Source organism: Myiozetetes cayanensis, unplaced genomic scaffold, assembly GCF_022539395.1.
Source record: "Myiozetetes cayanensis isolate MyiCay16 unplaced genomic scaffold, myiCay2020 scf14, whole genome shotgun sequence".
NCBI classification, from domain to species: Eukaryota; Metazoa; Chordata; class Aves; order Passeriformes; family Tyrannidae; genus Myiozetetes; species Myiozetetes cayanensis.
Window position 1 is genome coordinate 20,741,417 of NW_026087048.1, and position 13,444 is coordinate 20,754,860.

The window sequence follows — 13,444 nt, forward strand, 5'->3', positions numbered from 1 at the left end:
AAAAAACCCCCTAACCCCTAATGTGTTTATCTAACATGTTCCTGAAGACTTTGTGACAAGAACTCTGTTACTCTATTGCTCCAGTTTTCCTAACACTGGATGGGTTCTCCAGTGTTGTCTAACTTGTGTCTTAGTGCAATATCATCTCCCTGCTTAGCACTGGACATAAAAATCAGTTATTCCCTTCTTCTTAAGTGCAACCTCTTTACAATTAAATTGTAACAGTGTATTTCCCTTGCACTTATCTTCTCTTAGACTGACAACACGGTTCTTGTGTATTTCTCTGTGTCCTTTTTAATAAATCTCTAGTACTTTTTCCTGGATTGCTCTGACTTCACGCACTCTGTGTCTTTCTGGAAGTGCACTGCCAAAACGGAGAAAACTTTTCCAACAGGGTGTTAGCGTGCATACTTATAAGGAGTGCAAGGATTATTTTGTGTACCCCAGTAGATTTGCTAGCATCGTACACTATTGCGTGGCATTTGGGTTTTCATGATATTAAGCTGTAATACAGTTTTCCTGAGTTGCCACCTTTTTGGTTGTAGTTGTGCTGGTGAAATTTGTTCCTCATCTTGTGTTTATATGGTCTATCATGTTTTCCTGAGTGTGTTACCCTTCCCTTGATCCTGCTGAGTTGGATTTTTCCTGATCTTTGTTTGAAACATTGAAAGAACTTTGATCTTATTCCTGTCTTCCAGCATGTGTGTAGCTTTTGTGTCATTTCCATGTTTAGTAAGCATGTAAAGATGCTATGTATCTTTATTCAGAGAATTAATTGAAAGTATGATCAGAACACAGTAGATGCTGTATATCTGCTGTTAAAGGAAAAAGAACTGATATTAAATATGAGTACTTGAAGTCTTAACTGTTGGTATTTTTAAAAATCTTCTGCAAACATTAAATCGTATATGCTGTACATGGAGAATAGAATGAGACATGTATAAACACATGTTCGAAATAGCCAACAGTATGTTTTGTTATGGCTTGCTAAACACTTCAGTCTGCCTTTGTCCTTCAAAAGATGATATGGATTAAGACTAGGAAACTTTGACTGGCTAGATGATGAATTTCATATAAATCTGTGTAGTTCTTCCTCAGCAAGGCAGACATGTTCAGCTGTAGCAATTTTAATGAGGAGGAAGTGCTGAGTTTTTACAAGTTCGCTTCTGGCAGGGTATAAAGAAGGATTTCATTCCAGGATTTTAATAGTTTATGTTGCGTTGCCAAGAATGTTTAGTATCTTTTTGAAAGGGCAGGGAACACTCAAGTGTATGCTGTAGTCTTTTAGGTGCTTCATAACAATTGTCACTAGTACAAATTCAGAGAGACTGCTTAGTTACTAGTAGATAATAATTTTCCGTCCGTACGGACTTGGATGAAGTTTGAGGTAGTGAGAAAGATCTGACTATTATTTCAAAATAACTCCTTACCTTTGAATCCAAAATCTTCGGGAGCAAGTCCTGGGCAAACAGCACTGTAGTCACTGTCCAAGCTTGAAGGAGCCTCTTCAAGGAGGAGATTCCTCACATGTGGACTCTTCCTGTCATTGGCCTCCGAGTAAATGCTTGAGGAGGTCCTGATTCTCTGTTCAATTCCTTGCCTAGATTTAAAAAAAAATTCAGGCAAAAATACCTAATACAGCAACAGCTTTTATATTTTTATTAAGCTCTTGCTTAATCATGAGGACTTATTCTTTAGTTAAATCATCTTTGACTCTAAAGTTTTTTGGTGATCTTGTCTCTGCTTCTGAGTATTGTCTTGGTATTGATGAGCAGCTGATGATCTTGGTTGAGCAGTTGGGCATTTAATTTTTGCCACACCTTGTCAGAAACAAGATGTTTTCATTCTTGTCTCAGGGTAAACCTTCAGATACTTCAAATAATGCCTAGTGGTTTTGTAAAGAATGGAACAACAGCTGTGTTGCTCAAAATGCAAGTAGTGGTGTTATGGCCTTCCTGGTATCCACCTTGGCAGTTGGAGCACTTATTTGTTAAGTGGAAGGTCTACTTGGAGAGGCTCAGCCCTCACCCGACCCTTAACTTGTGATTGCTTAGAGGCTTACAGGCTGTTCATGTGTGTGTGAGTGGGAGTTCCCAATTCCAATAGTTGATGATATACCACTTAATAATAATGGCCAGTCTTCGCAAGCGAAGATCCGGGGAAGGTCTTTCCACCTTCCAGCCTGCGCATTGGATTTTTTAGGTGAGACACAGTGTGCGCGGAACTGAGCCCACCCTTTAATCCTAAGGTTCATCTGCCGGGGCCAAGCGAGCTTGGACGGTGGCAGCGAGGTCCTTAGGACGTAGGTGGGTTGCCTTTAAGGGCTAACGAGCCCCACCTGCCCGGGAGTGGCCCTGACCGGGAATCGAACCCGGGTCTCCACGGTGATAGCGCGGCGCCTTTACCCCTAGACCACCAGGGGCACCACTTAATGTAAGAGTTAAAGATTAAGTGACCAGAAGGAGGGGAGCAGACTCCTTAGTTTAATAATTAAGGGATACAACTGAGAGCAAAGGCTTGAGTTCATGGTCTGCTCCCAGGAATTTTTTTCCTCACTGAGCAGTCATTTTGTAAATTGCCCTTTTTAAATTTCTTTATTTGTATTAGTAGAGCCTAGAAGAGGACTCTGGGCTGCATTGTTGGTAAGGAGTTTATTTAACAAAAACAACTAAACAAGAACTATAAGCGATCAGTGTATTTGAAAGTAACATTATTGATCTGAGATTTTCTATACTTGACTTCTTTGCCAGTAGGATAATGAGGCATAGCATGTGAATGAGACACTGTAGCGTTTTGCTTGTGCTATTGATTACAGTCCCTCGGAGCTGTGTGAAGGTTTATAATCTTTCTTCATGGTGAAAGATTATCAGATTGGAAGTTATATATCTCTCAGGAGAAGAGGAGGACCTAACAGCAGAGGAAGGTAGCTGGTATGCCCTGTGTCACACTGTCAGAGGCTGAAAAGGTGAGGGTGGTAAAGCTGATGGCAGCCGAGGCAGGGTGGGAGGGGCACTTCTAAGCAACCCCCTTCTCTTCCCTGTAATCATGTAGTATTATTACATTATAATATTGCATTCACATACTGTAGTTTATATTAATTTTTTTCTACAACATAAAGGCACCTAAAATGGTGTTGCATTGCACCAGCATTGTCAGAGACTTATTATCCGTTGAACTAAGCAACAAATATGGAATCTAGAAGCAGAAGTGGTTTTTTTTTTTTTTTTTGTAAATATTAAAAGAAGGTAAGATGAGAATTGGCCAGCACTTAATTTCGTATTGAAATGAAAAATTTAGAAAAGTTTGGATTTCTGAACTGTCTGATGTAACAACAAATGTGCAGTAACTTTGAGTATTTCTTCAAATTGTTTGGAGTACCTGTCTTCTTGGGAGCATATATCAGAAGCATTATCAGAGGAGTAACTTGTTCTTATTTAGTGGTATTCCACCCTGTTGTCTTGGGTTTTTTTTTTTTCAGTGTTACTGTTGCTCTCTTGTTACTTAGCAGTTTTTGACTTCAGTTAATGTGCAACAGTCTTGTGAAACAGGAATTGTTCTTGCTAGTTGGAGAAAGGGAGGCAGAGTGCAGTTAAGTTGCTCAAGATTGTGAAAGACGTTGAAATGAAATTTGGACCTAAAATGAAGATTGTGAATAGAGGGATTCCTGTACTATGTGTCGACCAGATGCCTCATTCTTGAATAAAATGGCTTTATTAATAAATACTGTTTAATACTTCAAGTGTTATGGTTTGTGTTCTTTTTGTTTGTTTGTTTGTTTGTTTGGATTGGTTTGCCTTTTTTTGTGTCTCCAAATCACAGTAGTCCAATAGAAAAGCTGTTGCAGGGCAGATAAAACTATAAGAGTATACTCTGTTCTGTTGTGACACGGCAGCTTGTGCTCGCAGAAGGGTAAGGGTATATTTATCTGGAATAGAAGCAACTCGAGAGACCTTCTTTTTGTGGTTCTTATCAAGAAGTCAGGGTGATGCACTATAATATTCTTCTTCAGTGTTGTGTGATAGCCTCGTCTTTTCCTACGTGGGGTACTTGTTGGGGTATTGTGGCATTTTCGTGATGAAATTAGCGCTTAGCAATTTGGCAAAGGCTTTTTCAAACTTTGTCTTTCACAGTGGAATATTTTAGTTCTCCAAGTGAGACTAGAATATTGTTGGCTCTTTTGTTTCCTTACCTGGCTTTGTGGGTGATGGTACCATGTGTTTACACTGTGATAGTAGGAAAGATTTTTGTTCTGGATTATAGAATTATAATTCTGGATTATGGAATTATTATTCTGGTCCTAGCATAGTGTAAGCATTTCAGTGCCCAGATTATGTTGCTTCCAGTAACTGTTTAACTTGCCTGAGCAGTGTGTTTCTTCTAGAATGCATCAGGATGGAATCTGTCCATGTGGAGTTTTTTTTCTCCTTTTGGGGTTTTCTTGTAGAAAATATTCCCTATTAAGTAAGGAAAGGATGATGATTGTTCTGTATTGTGGATCTAATCAGTTCAGGATTGAAATGTACTAACTGTGTTCTTGTGGTAATCCCCTTTTCTCAGACAGATTGGAAGATGACTTAGTGTAAACTGATGATATCATGGGGAGAAATTAATACTTTGTGCTTGTGTGGTAGAGTCTAAAGGGCCTTTCCTATTGATGCTATCCTGTAAGAATTACTTTCCCTTCACCCTCATCCATGCTCTTTCTTAAAGTAAGTTTTTTTTTTTTTTTGACTGGGATGACTTGTCTGTCTTGAAGCAAAAAATTAACCTAGATTGTTTACTGGGGAGCTAGACTTCCTACAAGAAAACTAATATTTAATGAAAAAAAAAAATCTGGTCTTCATCTTTTTAGGTTTCCGATGTTTAGTTTGAAAGTGTTTGACTGGATATCATTTTCTCTCAGAATCTGGCATAGTCATCCGATGTTTGTTACAACAGATTTTGTACTTTCAGAGGTGTAGGGAACCCAGAAGAATGAAAAGGAAGAATTACAGAGGACACTGCTTTCTAGACAGATTAAATGCATCTAGTTTTAGTGCTCTACAAAGTTTATTCTGTGAGTAATCTTGTAAAGCTGGTTCATCAGGGTCTGTGAAGGTGTAGATATCAGTTGCTGAAGGAGCTCTTGTTTGAAGATAAAATGCTTAAAATAGTGCAGCTTACATCTTTTTGTGAAGGAAATGTGATAGTTGCTCTTTTACACAGGATTAGTCTCAAGAGGCTTCTTGGTTACAAATTAGATGTTTCAAAAAGGGGATAAATTACACCGATTCCTTTCTGTAATTAACCTGAACTTGGAAGAACTGAGGTAGTTTAGTTGAAATATGTGTCTTATGAGCCTCGGTTAAGAACAGGGGTGTGATAGAGCTAGGTATTAGAAAGGTAGTTTGAGAAAAGCAGGATTAGGCTTTCTCACTTACTTTTGTATAGTTCTCAGTGTACCTCAGGTAAGTAAGTCACGTGCAAAATATCTTATTTAAATCCTGCTTAAATTATTGTGCAAATGAGACACAGGCAGGTTTCATATGGGTTTTGAAGCTGTAGAGCACTACCTCTCAGAGGATTCTGAGGATGAGGTGGTAGAGCAATCTGTGGCACACAGCCCAGAGTGCCACAGTCCTGGTGGTGTGAACCACTGCTGTGATTTTATTGCTGCTTTGTTTTATTGTAAATCTCAAGGCAGCAAGAGATTTAATGTAACTCAGGAGTCCCTCAAAGAAAAAGAAAGGTGGGGATTGTTTTGGATTTTTCTGAGCTCATTCTTTTTTCCCATTCTTTCCCCACTGCCCCCAATTTAGGAAAACCTGACTTTGTGGGATGGGATTTCTTTTAGCTTTTAAAGGTATTTCCATTTGCATTCATATTTGAATGTCCAGAGTGTGTTCAGTCCAGCTATGGTTTTGTGTCCTTCTGTGATTTATTAGCAATTAATTGTATTACCTCAAAAGCATAGGAAATAACTAGAATTTTGTAAATAACAGAAAAAGATAATGCGGTAGATCTAGAACTGTTCACAGACTAGATATGAGACATTCTGTAGTTATGATATATGAAAGCTATTTTGCTTTTTGCAGGACAGCCTGTGTCTATATTTAATCCTTCAGATCACAATGGTCCTCTCTTTAGTATTTGCTGGTCTATATTGCATGCTGGGAAAGATCTAAAGATGGAATTAGTTATGTTTAGAAAACATCTGCAGTAATTTTGTCAGTAGCCTGTAATGTAAAGCCAAAGAAGGTGTTCCTCTTGTTGATGAGGTCTTCAGATTTAGATGGGAGACAATATGAGTATTCTGAATTATATCTGTTTGCTTTCCTGATGTTTAATTTAAATTTATTACTCCTTTGAGAAATATTTTGTTTTTATTTTCTAACTTAAAAATGAGGACTTTTTTTAGAATTTTTGAACCATTTATTATGTTGAAGTATGACTGGATTTTTACGGTTGCAAAGTCAAATGAGCTCCTTAATAAATGTTTATATTCGTAAATGTATTTGTACGTGAGGAGTCCTGATATCTTCATGTATAATCCAAGTCACAGAATTCCAGAAACTGGCATTTGACTGAAAATGACTTATATAATTCCCACCCCAAAAGTTACCCCTCTAGGTCAGGTGAGTAGGCCAGAAGGTCACTAATTGACATAGCGGAACTTATTCTTGTTTGTCATAACAGGGTTCCTCTTTTTATTCCTGACTAATCAAGGCGTTTTTCTTTATTTCCTCATGTTTCCACCTGACACTTTCGGGTCAGGTATTGGGTTTTGGGTTGGTTGTTGGGTTTTTTGCATGTGTGTGGTTTTGTGGTGGATTTCTTTTTGTTTGTTTCTGGTGGATTTCTTTTTGTTCTGCTTCTTTCAGATACAATGCAAGTCCCCTATTGGACTGAATATCCACGAATATTCATATGTAATATTTTATTATCAGTAGTTATAAATTGAAGAACCTTCTGTTTAGCTCTCACCACTTCATCTGGGGCTTTTATCAGCTCCTGTTTGGACTTCAGGAGATATTTCTCTACAGATGCTGTACTGTTTCATTGATGACCTCATACAGTTGACAGGGAGTGGCTGTCTGGACTGGAATTGTCTTGGAATGCACATTCAGAACTGTGTTTTTCTGAGAAGTGGGTGGAGAGAGGTAGGGAGAGGACAGTGGTGGAATACCACCATCTTTGCTTCACTTTGCTTTACTCTGGATACTTTTTTAATGACTCATTGGAAATAGTAATGAAAGGCAGGCGAGGAGGAAAGAAACAACCCTACAGAATTTAGCTGGGAGTTTTTCTGTTTGGAGGGTGGTTTCTGAAGGAATATAGTATGTAATGTAGGAAGAGAGCAGCCCCAAATAACAAAAGCAAATAAATAGTTGTCACTAACAGTTCTTGACTATTGGTACTGTGGAGTGCTCCTTAATAACCCTTATTTACAAGAAATTAAGTTAGTCTTAAGGTATGTTAACTTCAGTGATGCTGTGACTTCCAAGCATTTAGGCCTATTTGGTATCTAATGGTAAGTGATGACGGCAATTAGCTTGAAAGAGGGTTTTGAGTATATGATAATTGAGGCCCTCATGACTGTTGGCTCAGTACTCATCTGAAAGCTCTCTAGGACAAATGACTAATCTTTTTGGCAAACATGGCAAATGCAGTAGTATTGTCATCAGCAAGAGCAGCTAAGGCAATTTTTACAGGTTGTTGGCAGTGTTTGCAAGGGAGGAAAGAGGAACCTCATACTTACTTGTAAGAAGGGGGGTGAGGGTAAAGATTTAAATGCCAGAGTATTAATAGGTTCTTTGGTTCAGCTAGTTGTTGCCAGGGAGAGTATGTCAATCACTGGAAAAAATCTGGCCTGTGTTACTCATTAATTCTTTGCTTTTTAGTATCTTTGAACTGTATGCATAATGAGAATGTTCTGGGACCTTTTAGTTGTGAGCAGTCTTTGTTTTCTTAGCTCTCCATTTGAGAGACTGTGACTCTTCCTGTACAAACCTTACTGAAAGACATTTAAATAGCCTCCTACTTTTCTAGAAGAGAACACTCCTGATGTGATAAATTTATTTTCTTTGGTTGTTATTACCTCTCTGAGAGATTTTTAATCTTCTGAGGTGATTCCTTGATTTGTTCAGAGTTGGTAGAATAAGTTATTCTGAAGAGAAGTTTTTTTGGGGATTTTTCCACGTCTGTCTTACATCCTTGTTCAGGTGAACCTGGATGAAGAGCTGAGGCTGTCTCCCAAGTTTTCTCTTCTCATGCTCTGTGAGAATGTCTGCTAAGACAATTGTAACTGAGCTAAAAATGTTTGAGATAGCGTCTACATATGAACAATCTGCTGAAGCATGAGATTCCTCTTCTTTCAGTAAAATGAATAGTATGATTTGTCCAAAAAATACCTGTGATGTTGTCAGTACTGAGTGGTGAAAAAACCTTTAAGCCATAGCTTTGTACATTCTTTCAGATGGCTTATGCAGACCCTGTGGCGGGGGCGGAGGGGGGGTGAAGGAAGATGCTGCCCTTTCACTCTGGCCACTTTTCCCTCTGCTGTGATGCTGCAATGGCCATGCATCTTTTCCTTGGCAAATGTGTGGAGAGTTGCAGTAGAAGGGCTAAATGAATGTGAACAGAAGCATCTGGATGTGAAGACACCACATGCAACAGATGGAATGACCTGTCTTTAAAAAATACCCATATGAGCAGCTGGTCATCCAGACCCGGCTTGTCTGTGTTCAGCACAGTGAACAAATACTGGTAAGTCATCGAGGTGGCATGAGGCAGAGATAATCATCACTGTTTCCTACCAAGGGGTATGAAGAGGCCTATCTGTAACCTGTAAGTTCTTCATCTGGTTTCCAACTGAGGAAGTGCCCAGGAGATGTGAGGAGAACTTGCTGACTGGTATCCCTCACCTTCCATGTCAGGGCAACAGGTCCTGGGCCTCCTGATGCTTGTTGTTGGGCCAGGTGTAATGGCCCGCTGCTAGATGGATAGCATGAACATCCTTTTCCTGCTTGACTGATTGCAGGGCAGACTTCTTGGGCACCAAATGCTTTCTGGTGCTTTTGAGTATAAGATCGAGTGAAACCTGTTTTTTTTTTTTTTTTTTTTTTTTTTCCAGTTTTTATGTCAAATACAGTCAGCTTCCCCCTTTTACAAAGTCTGTCATATTTTGCTATGCTGTTGATACAAGGGTGTAACTGCATTTCATGCTTGTCTGACACATTACAGGTTCAATAGATACTGGCTTTAAACCTACACTGAAGGCAAGAGCTTTTTCTGTCATGGGGAAGGTGACAAAGATTTAAATTTGGAATTAAAATTGAAACTAAGAATGCTGCTTTTCATAGATAACTAGAGAATTATAAACCAGTGAACAGTTAAAATGTGTTTTAGGAAACAGATCTTGCTCAATAGAATATTTCAAATTACAATCCTGATAGTTTTATGGTAATTACTGGTGTCATTTTAATAGTTTAGGAAATACCTCACTTAATATATTATACTGATATCAGCAAAGCCCTGTGTGTTTACAGGTGTGATTTCAGGTTTCTCTGCTTTGGAAGACTGTAAGTGACTGATCTTGAACACTGTATCTCTTGGTGGTGATCATGTTTCCCAGGATGTTGATTGTTACACCACTGTGAAAGCCTTCCTTTGCTCCTTTCTCCCCGGCCCCTCCCCAGGATTTGAATATGATCTTGGAAGAGTGGAATTCTAAATAAGTATTGTTGGTGCCTTCCTTTAGATTGGACACCTGTTGTCTGGAATGTGCGAGTGTCCCTCAGTCTCCTTTTGTGAGCTTTGTTTCTGTAGGATGAATTCTCAGGCAAAAGATAATATTTGAGATTCTGTGTGTTGGTGCAGGGTACTAGCAAGATGCAGTGAAGACATTGTTGTGTTATGTGTTGTGATGACCCTGAGGGTGAACAAACTTGGTGGGGAGTTAGAGAAAGGGACGCAGTTTTCTTTCTGGAGGTATTGTTGTTCTGAGTGGAATGCTAGGTATTCTGAAAGTCTTTGAATGACATAATTTGTCATTTTTGTAGTATGAATTGAATGGCAGGTTAGTGTTGTTCGCTGGCTGGCTTCCAACTTCTGACTGGTGGTTCTTCTGTGATTGCTGAAACTCCATTTGACAGAGTTCCGACCTCTTGCCTATTTTCTGCCATCTGCCAGATCCTTGACAAATTTTCCAGTTGCAACAGCCACGTGAAGACGTTATTGCAACCTAATATGTGAGAAAGATTGTATTATTTACTGTATGTCAGAAATCCTATGAAACAATTACTTTTCACCTAAATAAAAGTCATTTTTGACACAGGGACAGGTAGATTATGTTATATGTCCTTGTTTTTCAAAATGTAGTTGTCCTGGAGTTGTGAAACTAGCTAATTAACTGCCAAGAACTGGAGCATGTAAATATTTTTGGGTCTTTACTGCTGCAGTTTTTTGTGTTGACTTTAGTAGATGAAGAGTATATTTTCCATTTATTTTCTTACGGACAAAACTTTTGCATCAGCATTATAATATTTGACAGAGTTAGACCATAAAGGTATCCAGTGTTGGTTTTCTTATTACTCCAGGCATTTTGGAAGTGCGAAAAGATTACCGTGTTTCAAGAAGTTGTACCCACAGTGTGAATATGTACACGGAAGTCACATCATGAAGAATTGTTTGAAGAATGTGATTTTGGGCAAAAAGCCTGCCTCTTTCATGCTTATGAGAAGAAAATATGTAATGCAGTCTAAGGAGGCTTGTTTTACTAATTAAAATACACTTGTGCAGTATACAGACTGTGTTACAGAGACTGGAGGCTAACAAGTCATAGGGAAGAGAATCAAGCTCTTGATGCCAAGTGGACAATGAGGTCCACTTCTAGACCTCATTCAGAAGGAAACAGCATATTCACCCTTCTTGAAGAAGCAGACAACAACCACCTTCTGAAATGTAGTTGATAGGACAACACTAGAAGCAACCAAGAAGTGTTGTGGTACTGACATGCTTACAAAGGGAAGACAAATGATCCCATCTGATGATCAAGAAGTTTGTAGCCAGTGCTCTCACACTAGGGGCTCAGAAGTTTACATGGAGCTTCTGTTTGCAGGTTTCCTGCTAATAAAATTGGTAAGGTGTGCAGTAAGCAGAATGTGATGTGGTCCTATGGACAACTAATCTTCAACTAACAGCATTGGTACCAGACCCTGATATGAGTGGTACCGGCATGATGTGTCCGAGTCACATACTTTATCTTCTTAGAGTTCTTAACTGTTAAAAGTACTGAAAGGACGTGTCTCTTGAGGCCAGCACCGTGAAAGTGACCACAGGGTGCAGGCTTGGATGGTTGCGCTGCAGTGTCATCTTAGAGCTGAAAAATGTCACTGGGTAGGTCTGTGTGAAAAAGGAAAAGCCATTCTAGTACAATGGAAGGTTAACAATTTTATTTCTGGCCCTGCAGATAATTAGTGTTCCCTGGAAATTACTGCTACTCACTAATGACCAAGAAGTGAGCTTTCTTCATCGGTTGGTAAAGATCACTTTTTTCCAACTGTTAAAGCCTTCTGTGTTTTCTATGCTGTGCTGTTTTCTTTTTGTGCTGGGACATACTGCATGGTAGTCCTGTCATGATATGAGCACTGTTCCTTAGAGGTTTTGTCCATTTTTTTTGTCTGCTCTACTGTTTTTGTTTATGAAATTGGATATTCTTGTTCACAAATTGGAAATACACTCAGGTGACCAGCTTTGTTGTTCTTGCATTTCCAGATGGATGGAAGCCTGTTTGAATGAGGAGCTGCCTGCCACAACAGAGCTGGAAGAAGGATTGAGAAATGGAGTCTACCTGGCCAAACTTGGAAACTTTTTCTCCCCTAAGGTGGTTTCTGTGAAAAAAATCTATGATAGGGAGCAGACTAGATATAAGGTGAGTGCTATTGACCATGGATACTTCTTTAGACAGACATCTGAAACAGGAATATGTACACGTGGAGGTAGTGTGAGAAAATAAGCAGAAAGTTAGTTTGTATTACTCTTACCGTAAAAACTCTGCTTTCACTCTAATGATTAAGTGAGGGACTGGGTGGACTCTTAGCTTTGTATCTAAGCTTGCACTTAGGTGAAATAATTTGTCATAAACAGTCAATATAATTGTGTGTAGAAGATTTCTGACTTCTTTTCTGTAGAAGTGCTGTTTTCACCATCAGTCTTAATGAACCTCCCTGCTGTTCTTGGCAGCTGTGATATTTTGTTTCTTACTGCTCTCCCTCTTGTTTCTGCCTATTTTTATTTCAGGCAACCGGTCTCCACTTCCGACACACAGATAATGTAATCCAGTGGCTGAATGCCATGTCTGAGATTGGTCTCCCCAAGGTAACTTCTATGTTCTATATGCAAATAAATAAATAATCTCAGGAAAGCTTTGTGTCCCGTGGAAGCATTTGCTGTTGTACAAAAATCAGCACACTTAATCTAGTTAATTCTTAGTTTTCTAGGTTTGTGTCCCTGTAGAAACTCTCTCCTAAAACTTGCTGGAAGATTTCATTCTGCTATGTGTGCGAGAACAATTAGGAGTAAAATAATTAATCCTTCTGTACCATATCCTTATTGTTACTAATCTGGCATGACATCTGCATTACACTGTTCTTGCCTTTCATTCTTTTGCACAGTGTCTGAGCTACAGTTTGATTGTGGAAGTTTTTTTAGAAATCTGTGCTGAAAGTAGGAGCATGGTAGAAAATACCGTGTTCTTCATTTCTTCAGATTTTGCTATGAAATTTCAAATCAAGTTGAAATGTTCGTGTATAGCTTGATCAAATATGAATTGTTAGCTTGAGCAGAGAAACGACTAGATAAACTTCTCTGAGCTAGTAAACACAGTTGCCTGAAAATATGTATGGAACTGTGATAGTGTTGGGCTTATAGTCAAGGTTTTTTGTAAGCTGTGTTATGCTTCGTCTCACCAAACCCAGCATTGCACAGTTTAATCTGATGTATGTTTTCTTTGCATATGTGCTTGAATTTTTGACAAAGTTTCTTAAATAACTTGTGATTAACTAGTTGAACCTTCATGGGATTTATGATGATCTTACAGAAACACATTTGGGATTAGGAAATACTGAAATATGCTGTTTGGGTGGTGAGGTGAAAATAAACAAGGAGTTAGAGAGATCTAAGTGCTAGGTTTGAGGTAAGAGTTTCAAATGTAAGTGGATTTGGGGTGAAAATAAATATGTGAGAAGATGTTAAAGAAACTGTGCTGGGGTCCAGTATATTTCCAAAAAATACCATTGCTTTAAGTATTTTCCCATGCAGAAGAGCCAGGGAACTGATGCTGGGGGATTGAGGGTCCTCCAGTTGCTCTTGTCTTTACAGAAAGAGCAATGCTATTTTGTGCTCATAGGCAACAGCAAGGAACCTTCTGATAACTAGAAAATAATGTATCTTTTCAGTACTTCTG

The 13,444-nt window shown here is 38.8% G+C and overlaps 1 protein-coding gene across 5 annotated transcripts in view; it reads left to right on the forward strand.

Moving 5' to 3' along the window:
• Positions 1-13,444, forward strand: part of IQGAP1 (IQ motif containing GTPase activating protein 1) — a 57,171-nt gene that overhangs the window by 2,871 nt on the left and 40,856 nt on the right. For 2 of the 5 annotated variants that reach the window (XM_050309329.1, XM_050309328.1), the window contains exons 3-4: positions 11,755-11,911; positions 12,280-12,357. In XM_050309329.1, the coding sequence (XP_050165286.1) occupies positions 11,755-11,911; positions 12,280-12,357 (235 nt within the window). Of the gene's footprint in view, positions 1-8,728; positions 8,746-11,449; positions 11,519-11,754; positions 11,912-12,279; positions 12,358-13,444 lie in introns of those variants that run through there. The other 3 variants (XM_050309332.1, XM_050309331.1, XM_050309330.1) reach the window with 3 other exon arrangements.